At 35.6% G+C, this 17677-nt stretch overlaps 1 protein-coding gene across 9 annotated transcripts; it reads right to left on the bottom strand.

Moving 5' to 3' along the window:
- Positions 1 to 148: 148 nt before the first annotated feature.
- Positions 149 to 17317, bottom strand: rilpl1 (Rab interacting lysosomal protein-like 1). Of its 9 annotated transcripts, XM_088071034.1 has the most exons (10): positions 16719 to 17317; positions 11963 to 12110; positions 11198 to 11319; positions 10381 to 10626; positions 9118 to 9297; positions 8113 to 8163; positions 7871 to 8025; positions 7685 to 7789; positions 5302 to 5389; positions 4033 to 4174 (listed from the first exon to the last, which is right to left on the bottom strand). In XM_088071034.1, the coding sequence occupies exons 1-10, from the start codon at positions 17007 to 17009 to the stop codon at positions 4169 to 4171; spliced, it is 1392 nt and encodes a 463-aa protein (XP_087927160.1). In that variant the 5' UTR covers positions 17010 to 17317; the 3' UTR covers positions 4033 to 4168. The 9 variants fall into 9 exon arrangements, with proteins under 9 accessions (XP_087927158.1, XP_087927159.1, XP_087927163.1 ...); XM_088071032.1 differs by lacking the exon at positions 5302 to 5389 and having other exon boundaries at positions 149 to 4174; XM_088071033.1 differs by lacking the exon at positions 5302 to 5389 and having other exon boundaries at positions 149 to 4174; positions 11198 to 11316; positions 16719 to 17315.
- Between the last annotated feature and the right edge of the window lie 360 nt (positions 17318 to 17677).

Consider the following 17677-nt stretch of genomic DNA (forward strand, 5'->3'; position numbering starts at 1 on the left):
CAGTCAAATCTGTCTCAACATGTCTTCATCCAACAATTAATCAAATGTGTTGGATGTAATTTATTTACAATTATAATATGCACCATTTTTTATCAGTTGAGTTTTTGTATAATGCAGGTAAAATTAAAAACAAATAACAGAAAAACACTTCAAACATGACATAAGTTTTATTATCGAGGAGACGTGTTTGAGTAAAAGCCAGCTCATTTAATGAAGCACTGATTTATTCATTTTATCTTTTAAATATCCGTTTTAATCAGGGAAACACGAGAGACGGTGATCAACACTGAAATCAATAATGAGCTGAAGAGCCGAAGAGTGTTTGGACACGTCATTTTGTTTTGACCAGATTTCCCTTTTAATGTTTCATTGATTCTATGGAAGCCCAAAGAGGACTTTATTAAAATAATAATGTAATCCTGGAAAATTAAAAACTCCACAACAGCATTACAATTTTCACATTTGTGTCATCTGATAAAATATTGAAATAAGAATGCAAAAATCAAATTTGAATTACATAAATATAGTATAAATATTTTCACTTATCCTTTTTAAAAAGACATTAATTTTAGCACAGTTTTATTTTTTAACAAGTTTATTATGATTATTATTATGATGATCATTATAGTTTATAGTTTATACTTTTATAGTTTTTTATATTATCATTGGGTAATCTTTTATTTTTATAATTTTTTAATTGTTTCATTTTATTTTCCGCAGTGCAGTCTTGAGGGCAGTTAATCGCCAACGTCACTTAACTGTTTAATTGTTGGTATTTCTCTATGTTGTTAGTTTTGTCTTTCTTTCTTCCATTTACATTCTGTATAACTAAAATTCAAATTTCAGTTATACAAAAATATATTTTCCTATGTCATGCAGTGTCTTAAATCCTGGTTTAACCAGGTAAAGCCCTTTGTAAATAATAATAATACATTTATTTTTTTGACCATTTATTTTTATTTATTATTTATTTATTTAATACATATTATTATTGTTGTTATTATTATTATTATTATTATCATTTTCAAAATGTTAAAAGTTGCATTTTCATTTACCTTTTAAAATTACTTGCATAAATACAACGTCAGATAACATTGTTTATATTGCTTTTTCATTTTCTAATTAATTTTGTTATTAAAGTTTCAAATTTAATTTAATTTTAATTTTAATTTTGTCCACAGGCTAAGTTTTAGAAAACTGAATTTCAGCAGCGTTTTCACTTTAATGATATGGTCATAAACGCCTTTATGAGTATGTGAAATAGCAAATTTGATTATTGTATTTTTATTGAATTCTTGCTCAAATAACATACATATTTGGAAAAATAATGCTATCGTGGGAATGCATTTTCACTTCAAATTTACATGATCATTTTAATAAAGTCCTCTTTGGGCTTCTATAATTTTCACATCAAACTTGTGCAGATCCCTTTGACTTCAAGATTTCATCTATAACGTAATACTGTCTCTTTTTTTTCATATCTGTGAATATGTAAAAAAAAACGGGAATCTGCTTTGACACTCAGCATCGTGTTCCTGTCATTTTACATTCATTTGTTCCACCTCGCCTGGTGAGTATAAATAAAGAAGTGGCACTACAGTTAAAACACTCCCGGTCACACCACAGCGCGTCGCTCTGCTCTCAGCGGCGAAACATCGGTCTGTTAAACGAAAACGCCAGCCGTGAAAGCAGAAGCAGCAACCGGCGATTAGCTTTGTTTTTTAAATTCAAAAATGTAAACCACGCTTTGTCAACTTTCGGTCATTTCTTTCTTCTGAGCTTCTCCTGAACACAATTTAAAGGATTATTTCGCTACACGATTTTACATTTCTGCTGTGCAATTTGACAACATAGCTTGTTTATATTTGAGGCTTTGTATAAATGATGCATAAAAGCACAAGTCGGCACGTACGCAGCTTTCTAGTAGATATTTACGTCACAAAATTTACATTTTATTTATATTAGCATTTTTCTACATATGTGTGCTTTAAGTTAGATATTTTATGGTGCTAACAAACAATAATATTTAATGTTGCCAGGCTTTGAGGCAAAACTTTGAGCATTTTTCTAAATATTAACGAATGTTTTCCTGTCATTCTACAAAATATGTACTTTGTGGTTTTAAACTTTGCATTTTTTAATAAAATCATGTCCTTTTATTGATATTTAAATTTTTTTCTAAAAGATAAATTCAATCTCAGAGGCTCATATATGTGCCAATTTGTTTGGGGAGACTCATTTTTAAAGGATAAGGCTGGTGTTGTTTTGATAATTTATTTATTGTCAACAAATATCGTGTAAAAAAATGAAGTTAAGAAGTAAAGTCGCTCACTGACAGCTTGTTTCTGGCGTTTAATACTGATGGTGCTGTTTGAGTAAAACTGAGTAATACTAAGTCACGGAGTGCTTCAAAGCAATGAGGTATCTGCTAATATTATAGATTAAAAGCTGCTGAGTAACTTTTTAATTTCTTTTTTAAATATACTGCATCTGTTAATGTATCATAATGTGCTTTGGTTCAGCTGGTGAGACTGGAATTACTCTTATTGCAACACTGTAAGTTTTCATATATATGCAAAATTACAATTTACTATGTATGTATGAAGACAGCTTTGGCACTGTTAGAGTTAAAAACAGACTTTGTAGCTTTTAGTCAAGTTTAGTTCGTTTCGTATCGGCTGTAAGTCAGAGAGCAGCATACATTTTCTTATGGAAGCCCATTTCTGCCAAGACAAGAAAAAAACATTAAAAACAATTAAAACTGTGTAAAAATGACGAGTTCTCACGTCAACGTTACGAGTATTCAAATTAAAAAAAAGTCAAAATTATATGTTTTGTCAATATTCCAAATTAAGCCAAATTAAAAGTAATTAAGTCAATTTTTAAATTAAGTCAAAATTATGAATAATTAACTAAATAATTTTATGCTAAGTAAAAATTTAGTTGTCAAAAATTTTAGAAACATAGTCAAAATTGTGAGTAATTAAGTCATTTTTCTAGACACTCAAAGTCAAAATCATAAGTCAAAGTTATGAGCTATTATTTAAAAATGTTTAAAAAGTCAAACCTATGAGTTATTAAGTCAAAATTATAAGTCAAAATTTAGGAGAGTCAGAATTGTTAGTAATTAAGTAAATGCCTTTACACTCAGTAAAAATTATAAGTTAAACATTTTAGAAACTAAGTCAAAATTTTTAGCAATTAAGTCATTTTTCTAGTCAAAATTACGAGTTATTAAGAGTATTTTTATTTTAACTAAACCTTTTATGCATTTATTTTTTTCTTTTCTTGGCAGGCAACGTCTTCCGTATTTACAACATATTGCATGATGTTTATTTTAAATGAAAAGCATTTTTAATAGATTTTTCTGCACACATCTTTTAAATTGTGATTCTATGCAACATTTTAGACACAAAGCCCCGTACTCTTTAAATATGTGGAGCTACAAAGTTTGACTTTTTTTAAAGGCGCTGGTGATGGATCGATGAGCTGCTTGCGAGATATTTTGGAGAGATAAATTTAAGATAAATTAACGGGACACAAAAGTTTTGCTCTCATTTTTAAGCAGACTGCGGTGATTGTGTGTTTTATTTTTAATTTATGTGCGGAATTTGATATGCTGTAAAACCCTTGTTTTTCATTAAATAGCAAACATTTTGAGTTATTTAATTTTTAGGCAATAAATGTGCAGCACACTTTTGTGTCCCGAGCCTTCATTTGTGTCCTCATTTTCACCCGCTGACCAACTTTCCACTTCCAGTCCTACAACTTTTCTCTCTCCTCCAACATATTCTGACATTTTTTAGGTGTGTATGTGCCATAAACTCGCAGAGATGATACAGTACGACTCTCCGCTGTTTGAATAAACTTCTGTCTAAGCTGGAGCCTCAACAAAGCGAATCTCTTGGTCTTGTCTCACCTCCAGAACTCGATCCTTTCAGTCACTAGTGGTGGTTTTGGTGTGCAATCTAGCGCTTCACAAGCCGGCCTCGGAGTGACGGACATGGGAGTGTTAAGAGTTTTGTCCAGTGACCTGCGACTCTACATGTGCTGCAACGCCTCCTGCGCTTCCTCCGTGTACACGTCGTCCTTCCCCGTCCACGAGCCGAGGCCGGCGTCGAAATGCCCGCTCCGCTGCGAGCTCCGCTGCTTGTCACGTGAGAAGAAACTAAACCTGAGAAGACGAGAGGAGACAGAGGACAGGAGCGTCACTGTGGTGTCCACAGGTGGACGCAGCGTGTGCAGTGAACATCAGTCATGTGTAAGCAGTGTTAGCAGCATTTAAACTTGTTATTTTTGGTAAATTAATTGTGATATTCCACTAAAAACTCATAAATTAATTAAAAAGTTATTTTACTCTGTAAAACCAGAGTTTTACATTTTGTAGAAATTCGTTTTTTATTTAAAATTTCACTTGACTTTATAAAAAAAAAGTTGCTGTATAAGATGTTAAATGTTTCAGTTTTGATGAAACATTTAACATCATTTAAACAAAGTTTTGTGTTGGAGGTTGTAAATACTGACAGAAATATTTTTATTTTTATTGTAAATGCATATCGGTTCCAAATATCAGTTATCCGTCTCATTAAATACTCGGTATCAGCCCAGAAAAACCACCCACTTTATATACTTTACTGCTGGATAATTAAATCTTTTACACAGTATCATATTTTAAAAATTCAAAATTTAAATTTTTTTTTAAATCATGTTTTGTGTGGTAAGGGTTAACTAAACTCAAGGTGTCAAATAAATGTAGTTGGATAAAAGTACAATATTCACCTTTTGATTGTTATGAAGTAGGAAGATAAAGCAGCATGAGTATTAAATATTTAAGTAAACTTCTTAAAACTGAATGCTTAATGCTGCACAGAGCAAATTATGTTTTTTTATTGATGTTATTATAAAATTATACCTGGAATGAACCGACGGTGTTAATGCAGCTCTATAGGATGAAATATGATGAGTTCGCTGTTTGTTATAAGCTGTTTCATCAGTTACTATAAAAAAAAGCTAAAAGAGCTTAAGTTTGTGAATAAAAACAGAATTATTTTTATGAGTTTTAGAGGCGCAGACATGTTGTTACTGTGGTCAGTGCGGAAAAAGACGACAGGCTGCATGTAAATTCTGACTGGCTGATTTTTTTCATGATCCGCAATCGGTCAATAATAACAAGACAACCCCACAATCAGCCAATCAGAATGCTGCAAAAGGTGGGAAATTGGGTGAAAAAGCCGGCACATGCAGGAGGAAGGAGGCTGTTAGCTGCGGAGACTCTGACGCCAAACACATATAGAGTCATACAAGCGATATGAGACGTCTGATTGGCTGTAAAGTGGGGTCATCTGGGATCAAACCAGCCGCCACCATCGGCATAATGGCTGTGAAGATCCTGTTACACAAAGGTAAAGACACACAAGCACAAACAGGAAGAGACAGAGGGGGGGAGGGGAGGAGACAGGGACCACATCAACCTTTGACCTCGCTTTGACCCAAAACTCGTGTCAAGTTTGCATGAAAACTACGGAAGTCATGCTCAAGTTCATTTTAGTGTCCACAGGAATAAAATGAGTGCTTGTTTTGCTGCGTGTGTGTGTGTGTGTGTGTGTGTGTGTGTGCGTCTCGTGACCACATCGTGCCAGCCATGACCCGTTAACCATGCACTCAGCGCGGTGAGCGCGTCTGACGGAGCTGAGGGAAAAAGTCGAGCATCTTTTGTGCACATGCTGATAAAAATGAGAATTCAAAACAGAAGAGAAAACACGTGCAAAAACAGTTTGTTAGACGTGACTTTCTGATTTCCCTCCGTGAGCGATCACGTGAGCGGTCACGTGAGCGGTCACGTGACTGCTGCGTCACACATACCGATCCTCAGGTCGCTTTCTATTTAAAGCATTACATGCATTTTATTATTGAAGGTAAAACTGATATTATGGATTTTAAATGTGTTGATTATAAATTCTGCACTATTATTAACTTTTTTTTATCTTATCATGGAAAATGTATAATTATAAAGCTATTTTTTTTTTTAATTCAGTCCAATCTGTTAATTTACTTTAAACTCAAAGTGAACTCTATTTTAAGTCTCTTATGTTTATAACAATTAAGAAAACCATGTCAGAAGCTAAGATTTACTCAGATTTGTTTTGTTTTTTTATTGATAACATTTTATTATTTTCATATTTATTTAGATATTTCACTATTTTCTTTTTACTATTTCACTATTTATATCTTTTTTATCTATTTATTAACTGATTATCATCACTTATTATTTTCTGTGTTACTACTATTATATTTTATTATTTAATTTCAAATAATTTTCTTCTTTCTCTACAAAGATCTGGTATGACTGATTTTACATTTTGCATCAAAAATTTAAAAATTTTAAAAATTAAAAATCTGAATTGGTACACGCAGCGCCTCCTTTCAAACTACGAGGATTGGCAGATTTTTTTTTGTCTTTTTTTCTATTATTTGAAATTTAAAGTATTTGGATTTGGATTGATGGTCAGACAAAACATTTGAATTTTTTTTTGTATTTTTAAGACTAAACATATAATATTTATTTCTAAAAAATAACTGACAGATGAACTGAGAATAAAAATCATAGATGAAACCCTAAAATTAAGATGATTTTTAAGTCTTAAGAGTTGCTGTTGATCACATCGCATGTCCATTTTTTATAGTAACGTCACCACGTTGGTTAAAAAATCAAAAGCTTCCTCCTCTTACATAACCAGCTCCCGCTGGAGAAACCTCACAGAATAAAAAGCTCCTTCGATGGCTCTAAAAGCACCAAATGTTGTTTTAGCCACTTTAGCCAGATTACATCAGTCCATGTTGTAAACATGCCGAACAAACACAGGAAGCGTGAGAATGTGCAGCGAGAGCTCTTTTTCGTGGATACAGCTGAAACACAAATATTCCTGCGATTATATTTTAAATTTATGCTGAAGGGTTTCTTTTATGGGTGTGACATTTACGCCTTTCACAAGCATTTTAACCTTTGACACGTGATTCAGCTGCTTTAATTTCTTTTAAAAACATGACTAAAAAGGCAACGAGCAACTTGGCAACAGATGTTCTGCAAATTGCAAGAAATTAGGAAAAGCTGACAGGAATGAAATGATTAAAAATATAACAATAAATAGAGAGAGAGGATTATTAGAAAGGGAAGAATGTCCAGGAATCTTACTAACTGTAAATGTATATTTATTTTTTATTTTCTTATTTAATTTATTTTTTAATTTATTCTTTCTTGTAACTTTTTACCTCATTTCTTGCTAATTTTGGGTAATTTTTTAAAGTCACTCATTGCTTTCCTCCCGTGTTTCTCTAAAAGTTTAAGCCAAATTTCCTCAGTTTTCAGAGTTAAAATCCACCACCACAACAATCTCTTATTTTCCAGTGTATTGAAATCTTATCACATAGTTAATGTTCCCAGCCAGAAATGATACTAAATATTACTACTGCTGGTGAAAAGGCGTTACTTCTCTCAAAGATTTCATTTGCATTTTTGAAAAATGTAAATGTTTGAGCGTGCAGGGGCCATTTTAATAAGCTTGTTCTCAGCACATGCAAAGCAATCTGAGTGTTTTGGACTTTAACTCATCTCAAAGTGAAGAAATGAAGTCGGTGCGAGTGTTTCTACGAGCAGAAGCGAGTGTGATATGTGAGAACGACATACAGGCGTTTGATTCCAGACTCCGGCTGCGCAGAAGAACGGGAGCGAGTCCTCAGTTCGGGTGAAGGAGACGGAGAAGGAGTGACAATCTCATCTTCTGTCTCATCGCTGCAAAAACAAAAGATCATAAATAAATATGCGATTGCGACAGTTTATCTCCTCACTGACATATTTTGTGCCTGGGAGCACCTTTTGTAGTAGGCCAGCTCCTCCTGCAGCAGGAAGACTTTGGCCTTGAGCTCGTTCCTCTCGTGGAGGACGTCCCTCAGCTCCTGCAGGGTGAACCGGGGCCGATTGGGGTCCTTTGGGTCCGGACCTCCTGCCTCCTCCTCACAAAGCGCCTCCTGCAAAGAGAAAAACACATCATAAAGAGGAAACGAAACCAGAAAAAAGGGAAGGAAGGAACGGAGGCGGGAAGGAAGTGAGGATACCTTTGTAAAATATTGGAACACAGCAGGCATGTCCTCATCGCACATCGCCTCCTGGTGGCAGACGGTGAACGCTAAGTCAGACATCGGGCCTTGTTCCAATACATTTGTTCGCCCTTCCCTCCTAACTTTAAGCTAAAACTCTGTTTTGTTGTTTTTTTTAAAAAACTCAGCACATTCGAGACATTCATGTCACTGTTAAAAAAACACCCAAAACGCATCAAAAACACATGCGGCTGTCAGACGTCGCTCATGCACTGAGCAAAAAAACAAACAAATCATAATTATTTTTAATAATATTTATTCTACAAACAAGTCCAACTGAAATTTAGTTTTCTCTTTTGTGCAGCCAAAAATAATTTTGATTTTAAATGTTTTATCAGTTTTTTTAAGGTAAGATAAAAGTGTTGATGGGAGCTTGCAGGCTGAGCCCCTGCAGGGGACCAAAGTGAACAAACTTTTAGCCAACGTGTCACGGACAGACGTGTCTTTGGCAGTATTGGAGAGTAGCGATGATTATTGTGCGTCTCAAAATATATAACATATGAATTTCTCCATACTGTTTTGTTATTTTTTGAAAAGCAGAACACTGAAAAATGTGAGCAAAAAAACAAACTTCTGCTGAAGTATTTAAAAAAATCATTCCAGTTGGACTTTAAACTACCATTTCTATTGTCAGTGTTTGAGGATCACGGTGCATTAAAGGACAACTTCAAGTGCTGTTAAAGGCCGAGCTGTCGGGGTGATCTATATTCAGAAAGGTCATCGCTGCAGCCGTCCAGAAAGTCTCACCCAGCTGGCTGCGAGGCGACAAATCCCTCTAACACTGTTAGTTTTAACACCCATGCCAAGCCGCTCAGCGCTCCTCATGGGTCCATCAGATGTTAGTCTACAAACTGGTTTGTGTCTCTACTGATGTGGTTTTTCTCCTGGGAGGGGGGGGAGATTTGAAGTTAGAGTCGGGACAATCACAACACTCTGGTTCGCTAACGAGCACTTCCGTATTACCCAAAGCAACACCGCCTCGTCCTCCTCGTCCCCACACTCGTGTCCCTCTGGGCTGAGGGAACCAGGCGGGGGGCGCGGCGGCGGGGACGGGTCAAACCCGCCCACCGTCGGCTCAGACGGGTCACGTGCGTCTGAGCAGCCCTCAGCGGCCAGCACCGCTGCAGCAGCAGCTTTAGCACGCTGGTGGAGCAAAAGACACTTTATTATCTCTGTACAAAACTGTCCTCGCTACTGTCTCTTTCAGTCAGGCGTTTTTAACCCTTTGAAACCTGAGCGAAGTGACTTGATTTCATTCAAAAACGTGAAGAGAACAGTTATTAGTTTTTCATGGTCGATACTGATTATTAGTAGTCAATGAGACCGATAATCGAACATTTGGAACCGATGTGCATTTACTATAAAAACGAAAATCTTTCTGTCAATATTTGGAATTTGGAAACTTGAAACTTTATCGAAGTGTCTTTAGTAAATGTGAAAGGATCGACATCAGAAAAAGAAAAGCTCCCGGAAACTTTTTAAAGGTCAAGTAAAAATATAAATTTAAAAAATGGATAAATAAAAATCTCCCTGAGGTTTTACAAAGTTCCTCCCATGCCGAGACTTTCTTTGCACTTTTTAATTAATTAATTTTATCGGTGATCATTAAAATAAAATGCAGGAACAAAACATCGGCTGAATATTGGACCAAATAATGAGCCAGGCAGAGAGCAACAAACTCAACAAAAATGGCCCAGTAATTAGCAAGAAATAAGTCAAAACTTAGAAGAAAATTACCTGAAAATAAGTTTAATAAGGAAAGAAAAGTAAAAAATACGTCAAGCAATTGCTAAAGAGATATTATTCCCTTTTTTTGTAACATAATTTTAAATGCATAATTAAGAGAATTATAGATATAGTTCATTTTTTTGATCAAGTTTTATCATCCACTCGCCACCACCGCTCATTTTTAAATACTTTTCTTGTCTTTTTTTTTGCAGTTTGTCTTGCAGAAAAGTTTTATGCGTGCCCAGAAACTGGCAGAAAAAGGCGTCGGACAGCAGCACGAGAGAAGCGTCCGACAGGCTCGCTGTACCAAACGGAAACGATGGTTTTACTGGTGATACCTTTAAACAATTACCACAATTATAGAGTCTATTAAAACTATTAAAATCTATTGGGTTGAGGTTTTTTTTGTCGCTCAACTTCAAAAACTATTACTGTGAACATTAAATCTGACTGAAACCTCACATGTCGCTCCTGTAATGGTTTAATGTGCTGTGTTACCTCTGCAGGTGACGGAGGCTGAGGTGCGGTTTCCTCGGGGTTCTGGGCGGGCGCGTCTCCTTGAAGTCGTTCCTTTAAACGCGCGACTTCCTGTCGAAGGGCACCGACTTCCTGCGCCCGCGCCTGAGCACCTGCTTCCAGTTCCACCTTCTGTTCAATCAGGGCTTTCCCCTGAGCCTCCACCACGGAGATTTTGTGGCGCAGGTCGTGGTTGATTTTCATGAGGCGAGACTGCTGCTGCTGGAGCTGCACAAACACACAGACGGAGAAACATAATAAAAAAAGATTTTTAACTATGAGAGGATGAAAACAGAAGAAAAACTCTGTTATGAACTGTAGATCTACTTCATCAAATGTTTAAAAGCTGCTCTGGGAATGTTTTTTAACATGTTTTTTTTGTGCCTGAATTTTAATTCTAGTCTCAGGAACGCCAGCTGCTGCGAAATCGACACATCAGGACGGGACTTGGAGGGGATTTTTCTTTAGTTTTAAAAATAAATAAATGAAATAAATAAATAATGTTGTATTTCAAATGTTGACAGTTGAGAAGCCAGAGCCAGACGAATATTTTACTTTTTTAAAATAAAAAAATAAACATGATCAAATTATTTTTTTTAAAATTTATTTAAAACTTTATTTAAAACTGAAAAATTAATAATGAATATTCATCATCTTATCCATTAATCAGCTCATCATTGCAGCTCCAGTGTGACATCTCTGCGTAATGATCATTTTAGAATTTAAAACAGATGTTTTTGGGTTTTTTTTTCAATTTTAAGAGGAAAACATCACAGTTGGCTGCCGTGTGTCGCCTTACTGCTTCTATGTCCTCGTTTTTCAGCGTGAGCTCGCGGTCCTTCGCTCGAATCTCGTCTCTCTGCTTGTCCACCACTTCTTTAAGCCTCTTCATCACCTGCCGCTCTCTCTCCGTCATACCTGCTGACCACAGAGAGGAGACAGTGAACGCAGGCAGAGACAGATTTCTCTCATCATTCTTTATAATCTGTTTTTACTGGAAGAGAAACGTCATTAAGATGTACAGAGGGAACCCTGCTTTGTGTGAGGACATGCATGCATGCGTGTGTGTGTGTGTGTGTGTGTGTGAGTCTCGCAGGTGTGCTCGTACACTGAGGCTGGTCTGTCCGCAGTGTGTCAGGGAGACTGTGTCCTCTGTGTGGAACCACGAAAGAGCCTCTGATGCAGAGACAAGACTGGCTCTCCGTCAGACACAAGAGAAGGCCTCTTTTGTGTGTGTGTGTGTGTGTGTGTGTGTGTGTGTGTGTGTGTAACACAGAGAGAAGGAAGAGTGAGACACAGCGAGTGTGAAAATTTTCCGCAAAACCAAAACACAAACAGCAGGTAGCAAATAATTTCAGTCTTTCTAGCTTTAGTTTATCTCTTAAAGTTTCAAGTAGCTTTATTGTCCTTAAATTGAGGGTCGACAACAATATAACGAAACTTCAGGTAGCAACAATAAAAACACAAATTTCAGCATCTGTAAAATGCATTGTTCCAACAAACCCGTTAGGTGTCACATTTTATGATTTTCAGCTTGTCAGTGAAGTCTGCCGTCTGTCCTCACCTTCATGTCTCTGCAGGTCCTCCTCACTCAGCGGGTCTTTGATGGACATGTTGGTGAGGAGGGATTTGTTCTCCTCCTGCAGCTGTGCGATCTGAGTGAGGAGGTCCTGAGCTTCTCCTCTCCACACGTCCTCCACCAGCTCCAGCTCCTGCACACAGACGACAAACACCAAAGCACTATGAGAATAAACATTAAAACATTATTCATCACATCAGTCACATGACTATATTGAAAAGGACATCGCCGAGGCTGTGATAATCCAAAAAAACTACTCTGCATGTAGTATATTGACATTATTATTATTTTTTTCCATCTAAAAACATAGTGCACTATAACAAAAACAATTAAAGGGTAAAAATTCTGAAAATGAACGACTATTCTATATTTATAATTAGGACTGATGTTGGTTAAAAACTTAACTCAATGAAAGTAGAAAATAATATTAATGTATAATAATTTTAAAGCCAGATTTTGAAAAGGGCATTTTTTGTGCAGAGCAGTATACGTGTGAGTATTCTGCACTGCACAAAAAATAATAATGTATAAAAATCAGTTTTTCTGCTAATCATTAACAGATCCTTGGCTGTAAGCATCAAAAAAATAATAATCTACTTCGCATGTAGTATATTGAGAACATTTTTTTCCATCTAAAAACACAGTGGCATCATGACAAAAACCTGGCACTTAAAGAGTCAAAATTCTGTAAATTAATGAATATTTGATCTGGTCTTGGTCTTAAGGGTTAATGAAAAACATCAGATATATAACAGCAAAATACTGACTTTTAACTTTAACTTTGATACATGCGTTCACTTTAATAAGGTTTTAAATGCAGGATCTTGACTTGTAGTTGAGTATTTTCACAGTATGTTATCGGTACTTTAATCTGCATAAATCATCTAAATACTATTTTGACATAATTCCCTTAAATAATTCCCTAATTCAAACCTTCGGTGACGTCTCTGTCCTGCACGGACGTTTCAGCGTTCGTTACGTTTCTCTTCTGGTTTAATTCAAGTTTTTCCTTGAATTTGTCGCCCGTCTGATTGCGGAGAAAGGCTCGCTTGTTTTCTGAAATCTGCTTGAGTCGCACACATGACGACATGACATGCCTGTAAACGTGTGGAGACGTGCAGAGCACCATGGAGAGCGCCGCTTACACGCCATGTTTACGATAAATCGCTCAGGAGCAGGAAACGAGATAAAGTCTACAGCTTGTTCTGCTGCTGAAAACTGCTGAAGTTTATAAGATTAATTTATATTAATAAAGGCTCGCTAGATAATATTATGTAATTTAATATATACAAAATATAATTAAACAATAAATTAATACATTAAAACTATGTATATAAAAAGAAATTAATGTATAATCTTGCTTAAATGCTCTTAGCATTAAAAAGAAACCCGTCTTCTTTGTAGCTTTCATGTTGTTCCCACAATGAAATCAGAAGAACGACTTCCCAAATTGGAAACTACGACCGTCCGAAATCACATATGGGTCACTAATTTTACTTTTTGTTTGTGTGTAGAAATAAAAAAATTGTTTCAGCTCTACACACGGTGCAGTCCTGGCAAGCTGTTAATGAAATGAAAAAATGTAAATAAATAAATAAATCAAGAAAATCAATCCTTTGAAAACCCACTGAATTTTATAGTATAGTTTGCATTTCTACTGTGACGCAGGTAAAATTTACATTTTCATGTGGTGGGAAATTTGCACAGCCCACTTTCAAACTGGCGAAACACACATCAGCATTTCAAACACTGATTTCACATACAGTAAATTTCACAGCGACAACGATTAGTTAACGAATTGATCTGTCGATTGAGAGAATATTAACCCACTGAAACATGGATCAATATCAGCTGAATAAACAAACTGGTTTGATTTTTTTCAAAATTTCTTTCAGCAAATTGGCAGAAAAAAACATCCCACAGGTTGCAAAATATTATTAAAAAGTGTCAAGAAAATTACCTGAGAAATAGCTTAAAAAATTATTATTATTATTATTATTATTAAAAATTATTGGAAAAAAACCTTTGCAGAAGATATCCAGAAAATTCTATTTATGGTTATTTTGGTTATTTATTCAAATTAGTTACAGAATTTTTTTTTCGTTTTTGCACTCTTTTCAGGTTATTTTCTGTTTTTGTTTCGTTTTTTTTACTTTCTTTTCTTGTTAATTTTCTTTTTTTCCCCCTGTATTAATATTTTGCTGATAATTGGGCCATTTCTCATTAAGTTGCTCACTGCCTTCGCTTTACGTTTTTGGAAGAAACCAAGCTAATTTGCTCAGGTTTAAAGGCTTAACCTGCAGCCATAATTCCATAATCAAACTTTTTTTTAATGCAAAAATGCCAAATTTTTTAGCCTCTAAAATGTGAAGATGAGATGCTTTTCTTCGTCATGCATGATAATAAATTTGTTTTCTTTTTTCGATGGCTAGTCTGACAAAAAAACAAGACATCACCTTGCTGTAAAAATAAATAATCAGCTAATTTATTGCTTCTAAAATAATCATTAACTGTTCCCCCAGTATATGTACAATTTTTTTTAAATGTATTTTTTCTAATTCTCATTTTTGTTATTATTCTTTATGGAGCGCTGCCTTTTAAACTAGTATGCAAGTCTGAAAATGTCCGAAATAAAACTTTTAATCTTGGATGAATAAGCAGGCGGGAGTGTAACTATACTTCAGGCTGCTTTACTTTCCCAGCCCTGAAAACTGCATTAGAGTGTAACAGTGTAATTTCTGCCGAAACTGTGACATTTTTCATGTGAAAATCCTTCACTCTGCCGTCTCAGTCACGGCAGAATCAGCCGTCACCTCCACAAACATCCACTTTATCACCCTCATGAGACACAGTTAATCAGTGTTCGCCGCCGCTCACTCACTGTCACGAGAAACTTACACACCAGCTTTTTTATGGCGGCGAGCGGACTGCCTCTGCGCTCTCGGCCTGGCTTTAAAACACCTCAGTATTCCTGCAGGAGACTGTACTTCTACTTCACTACGCTTGAGAGAGATATTGTACTTTTTAGTCATCTGCATTTGACAATTTTAGTTCATTTTTACAATAAAAACATTGTTTGTTTGTTTCTTTTCATTAGTTTATTTGTTGGATTGTTTGTATTTTTTCATTGTTATATGATTTAACGCTGTGCTTGGACTGTTCTGTTTTACAAATGTTTACTTTGGGACCCCCTCCAAAACAAGATGATACATTTGAAAGGGTTTATCTGAATATAATACAATATTTCTATTAAAAACATTTGATAATTTTACAAAATACTAAGGATGCCACCAAAGATGACTTTCATTATCAATGAATTTGCCCATTATTTTCACAATCTATCATTTTGTTTGTTAAATGTCAGAAAATAGTGAAACATGCCTTTTGTTTTGTTTCATCGAGCCCAGGGTGACAAGAAATTTAAAAAATCCAAAGTTTATCATGAACGACAGAAAAAAAGCATCAAATTTGCACATTTAAGAAGCACAAAACCAACAAACATTTGGCTTTTTTTGCTTTAAACAAATACTAAAACCATTATTTAATCAAATAGTTGCCAATCACTTGTATGACAACTGACTAATCAGTTAATCAACTAATGGCTGCAGCTCTAAACACATATTTAAAGGTTAAATCAAGGGTCCTAAACGTGTGAACTCCGAAAAAACAGTTCCTATTTGTATCTTGTTGTCATGTTGCAGATGTCTGTCAGTTGATTTCCAATAAAGAGACTTTGATTCAACTCTCCATCAGAGATACTTTGATGACTAATTGGAAACAATCACACAGTTGGCCGATATAACTGGAGTGTGCAGAGTTTCCTGTTGAGTCAGGACACATTTCCCATCATCGGTCTTCATCTGTCCCAAAACAAACAGGAACCAGAAACTAACTGAGTTAAATTGGAGAAATGCCAAATGTTTCATGGTTTCAGCTTCTCAAATGCCAGGATCAGTTGCTTTTGTGTCTTTAATTACTGTCGATTATGCACTTTCGAGGTTTGTGCTGCTGGTCGCACAAAACAAGACATCTGAAATCCAAGTCACTTTGTGACCCTGTTACACTCTGTGTTTGTCTGAGATAGAAAAAACAGCTTGTCAACAACATATTGAATCTAACTGTGCATCTTTAACCCTCTGAAACCTATATATGCATGCATGCTAGGGAAAAACGTGAGGGAAAAAAGTTTTAACATTACTATAGCTATATTTATAATTGCCATATTACATCATTTAAATTGTGTTATGGGAAATTATTTTAAAGCACTTTATTTTATATTGTTCCTGCCAACATTTTGTTGAAACGTTCAGTTTTTAAACATAAGCAACTATTTCATTTTAATTCAGATATATTTTGTATATTTTTAAATATTCTTTTCCTAACTTTTTGTTGTAATTTTCACATTTTATCGTGTTTTTTGCATAATTTTATACATTTTTTTAAAATTATTTTAATTCGATTATATTTTGCTATTTTTAATGTTTTTTCCCGCACATTTTATTGTATTGCAATTATTGCACAGATTTCTATGCTGTTTGTTTTACTTTTTTTCTTGTTGTTGATTTTTGGTAATATTTTTAAATATTTTTAAAAATATTTTTTGTAATTTCGGGTAATTATTTTCATTCCTAACTTTTTTTTTTTTTTTTGTTTTTTTTTTTACTTTTTTTTTTAAAATTTTCTTATTTAGGGGGTTATGAGTGTTGACAGATGCGTGTGAGCGGGCCTGTCAGTGTGAGACCTTGCGGTGCTTCTTCTCCTTCTCCAGCCGGTCTATCCGCTCCAGCCGCAGCTTGTCCAGCTCCAGCCGCAGCTCCTCGGTCTCCGGCCCGATGCTGTTGCGGCTCACCATCACCTCCAGGATCTCCAGGACCCGCACCACTTTGGGCATCAGCCTGGACAGAGCCTCGCAGCCGTACTGGTCTATGATCCGCTCAAACTCCTGCCCCACCACCGCGGCGATGTCGTACACGTCCATGACCGTGAGGTCGGCCACATTCTTCTCCAGGGCCGCCGACCCGGAGTCCTCCATGTCGGGATAGCTCGGCCCTCCCCGGTTTCCTCTGCTGTTTCCTCCGCCGCCGCAAACTTCCTCCCGCTGGAAGAACAATTCTGACAAGTTAGCTAAACTAAGCCGAATTACCTCCGAAAACTACAACAAAAACACCGAAAAACCGGATTAAACCGCGCGACTATCGTTTATCCATCACTGACGGCTGAGCCCGGGCGGAAGTTTGGTTTGTTTGGGGTAAATTTCGGCTGTGGTCCGGTCTCGGTCCGCCGGAGCTACTGACCGCCGTCATCGTCAACTCCGCCATATTGGAACACCGAACATCCGGCAACACGTTTCAAAATAAAACCAGTTTACAAGGTTTGTCAATTTGAGAAAAAAACAATTAAAACTGAAATTTCAAGTTTTTATCTTTACTTATAAAAAAAAAATGAAATGAAAGATATAATTCCAATTTAAATATAGTTTTGATTCAGTTTGTATAATATTTTGAATAAATTATTATTATTTTTACATATATAATTTTGTATTTGAGGTCTTACTTTTTTTCAGTTGCAGATTTTATGTTTTAAGATTCAGATCTTATTTTTTGTGCACTCAAATCCCATTTTTTGTTTCACTCAGCAGCAAGAGGATGGCATCACGAGTTGTGGAAAGTATTATGTGAATCAGAATAATAAATATCAGAA

This window comes from Plectropomus leopardus, chromosome 20 (assembly GCF_026936395.1).
Source record: "Plectropomus leopardus strain MGB_pleo_1.0 chromosome 20, ASM2693639v1, whole genome shotgun sequence".
In the NCBI taxonomy this organism is placed as follows: Eukaryota; Metazoa; Chordata; class Actinopteri; order Perciformes; family Serranidae; genus Plectropomus; species Plectropomus leopardus.

Bases quoted from the DNA above. Each gene is read 5' to 3' on its own strand.
- rilpl1 (XM_088071032.1), bottom strand. From the start codon at position 17,009: ATGGAGGACTCCGGGTCGGCGGCCCTGGAGAAGAATGTGGCCGACCTC. The intron at 12,111-16,718 runs GTCTCACACTGA...GTCTGTGTGCAG, and splicing joins AGGAGAAGAAGCACCGCAAG to GAGCTGGAGCTGGTGGAGGA. The intron at 8,164-9,117 runs GTAATACGGAAG...GTCTGCCACCAG, and splicing joins ACGAGGCGGTGTTGCTTTGG to GAGGCGATGTGCGATGAGGA.